Source organism: Pterocles gutturalis, unplaced genomic scaffold (genome assembly GCF_000699245.1).
Source record: "Pterocles gutturalis isolate BGI_N339 unplaced genomic scaffold, ASM69924v1 scaffold43060, whole genome shotgun sequence".
Classification (NCBI taxonomy): Eukaryota; Metazoa; Chordata; class Aves; order Pterocliformes; family Pteroclidae; genus Pterocles; species Pterocles gutturalis.
The window spans coordinates 1-2,394 of NW_010142356.1; the positions used below are offsets into that span (position 1 = coordinate 1).

At 43.2% G+C, this 2,394-nt stretch overlaps 1 protein-coding gene across 1 annotated transcript in view; it reads left to right on the forward strand.

Moving 5' to 3' along the window:
• Nucleotides 1-163: 163 nt before the first annotated feature.
• Nucleotides 164-2,394, forward strand: part of IDH1 (isocitrate dehydrogenase 1 (NADP+), soluble) — a gene marked incomplete at its 5' end in the record, with an annotated part of 6,639 nt that continues 4,408 nt past the window's right edge. Inside the window, one exon of the mRNA XM_010084329.1 lies at nt 164-269. Coding sequence (XP_010082631.1) covers nt 164-269 — 106 coding nt within the window. The remainder of the gene's footprint in view (nt 270-2,394) is intronic.

Consider the following 2,394-nt stretch of genomic DNA (forward strand, 5'->3'; position numbering starts at 1 on the left):
CGATAGCGCCGCTCCTGGCCGATGCTCTTCAGTGGTTTTCCTGGGACAACTGTTTATGCACTTCTATACCCTGCCCTCCCAAGTGTGGGTTATCTTTCATGGTTCTGTCCTCCTCATAGATAAAAACATCATGGTTTTGTTTTTGTTTTTTTTTTTTAAACAGTACAGGGCAACTGATTTTGTGGTACCTGGGCGTGGAAAAGTAGAGATGACCTACACTCCAGCAGATGGAGGCAAACCAGTCACCTATCTGGTCCATAACTTTGAAAGTAGGTATTATCTCTAAGTTGTGATTAAAACTGACATTTTTTTGGTTGAATTCAGCCTTGAAGTATGAGTCAGATCTGTTTGACTGTAAAATATGACTTTGAGGTAGAATAGGGGAGAAGGATTGGGCTTTCTTCATTTATCTGGGAAGTACTGAAAGTTATTTGAAATCTTCTCCAGATTGAAGAGGTGTATCAAACACACCCTCATACTAGACTGGCCACCTGTCATGCACCTTGTGTGGTGACTCTGGTAGGGGCATGTGTGTTTTTCTCTCTGATCAGAGGGAAGCTTGCTATCTAAACAGGGCTTGACCTAAGAGGAGATATATTTGAGAACAATTCAAACACCATTCTTTCTGGTTTTAGTTTGTCTTACTGGGGCTTATATACCTTTGCAGTTTGTACCCTTTATTAAGCGGCCTTTTTTTCAATAGAAATGAGAACCGACACTTACTCTGCAAGGTGGAAAGGAGATTTGACAAGGATGCTCCTGACAGTGTAGGCTCTTAACTGTTTTAACAGGTGCAGTCCCAAAGGTATTGACATCCCTCCTAGCGGTATTGCTGTGCTGGTCATAGACATTGCTAGGCTCAGGAGGAGGAGTCCTGACATTGCTGGGCTTTGTTGCATGTAAACAATTAAGTACATGTTGCTAGAACCCAGGATGTTTCTTTAGGGGCAGGATTCAGGAAAACATCACACAAGTAATTTCTCTTGCGTATCAGTGATCAAAGGGTTCAGGATTTGAAGACCTATGGTTACTTATGTATGTGAGTGTGCAATGTTTTATTTCTGGCTACAAAAACCTAATACATCCATGTAAGCCACAGAATCCTAGTTTGTATGCAGTTGGCTTGGCACACGGGTACCAAAACTGTGGTATGACCCTGTCTCAGCTGAAACCAGGACACACCCGCTTTTGTCATACTTGATTTCTCTGGTGTCTTGCTCCCAGGAGCCTAAATCTCTCCTATCTCTTGTTGCACAGCCTTTCATCTGGAGTTAACCTGCTTCACTGCCAGTCCTAATCTGTTTTCATTTGATAGGTGTCTGGTGAGCCTGTATTGGAGACACCTAGCAGTTCCAGCTGCCAGTCTGATTCACTGCTCTGCATTGCATCAGCGAGCAGAAAGCAAGGAAGTGCAAAGATGGCAGATTACTGCTGTTGCTCTGGGGGAGCTCCCCTCCCCACAGATAACTGTTGGGCCAGCATATCTGCACAATGCATAAGGAAAGCTTGTCCTACTGCTCTACTAATGTGTTCAACCTTGACACTGAATCAAGAGATTTTAGTAGGCAGTAGGATTTTGTGATTGCAACAGGTTTGTGGTTTTGTTTTTTTTACCTACATGCAAGTAGGTGTTTGAATAAAACTTAATAGCTGTCATCCAGCAAATATGAAATCATGGCTCCAGAGGACACAGTCTCTGTAGCTGATCACACCGTGTTCTGCCCTTGACTCACTAAGGGAGGCAGGGGGACAACGCGTATTTTTTCTGGTAACAACAGGAATTTTGTTCCCTGCCAATATCAACTTTAAATGACCTTGCTATCTTGGCAAGCAGATGAACCTCCTCTGTCTTCCCCTCTTCATTCTGCCTGCATGTCCAGATACTAATAACCATCTGGAGGTAAGGACAAAATGGATATTAGGAAAGTATTTTCAAAATTAAAAATAAAATCCGGGGTGTTTTCAGAGCAAAGATCCCTAATAAAGGCACTGTACAACAAACTAGAGAGGTGGTGGTAGTGAGGTACTTAAAATGAAGTACATGGTATCTACTTTTCACTAGAAACACAAAGAGCGGTGCTCTAAAGATGACAAAGCTTTTTCGTTAAGCCCTAGACCCTACTTTCACCCACAATCAGCCTCTCCCATGATCTGAATGCTACTTTCTCCCAGGTGAGCTGGGCTGTAATTTTTAGGCACTTCTGTTCAGGCTGCTAACACATCTGCATTACACAATCTAAGTCATATGAGTGTTGATAGTTACTCAGAGACTTCTCAGGACTTTCCCTTGCACCCAGATGACTGGCATGTTCTTCATGCAACTTGCTGGAAGTGAGCCAGAGCAGGTGAAACAAAGCTGCGGGGTAGGCCAGACACATGTAGAAAAAGATGCAG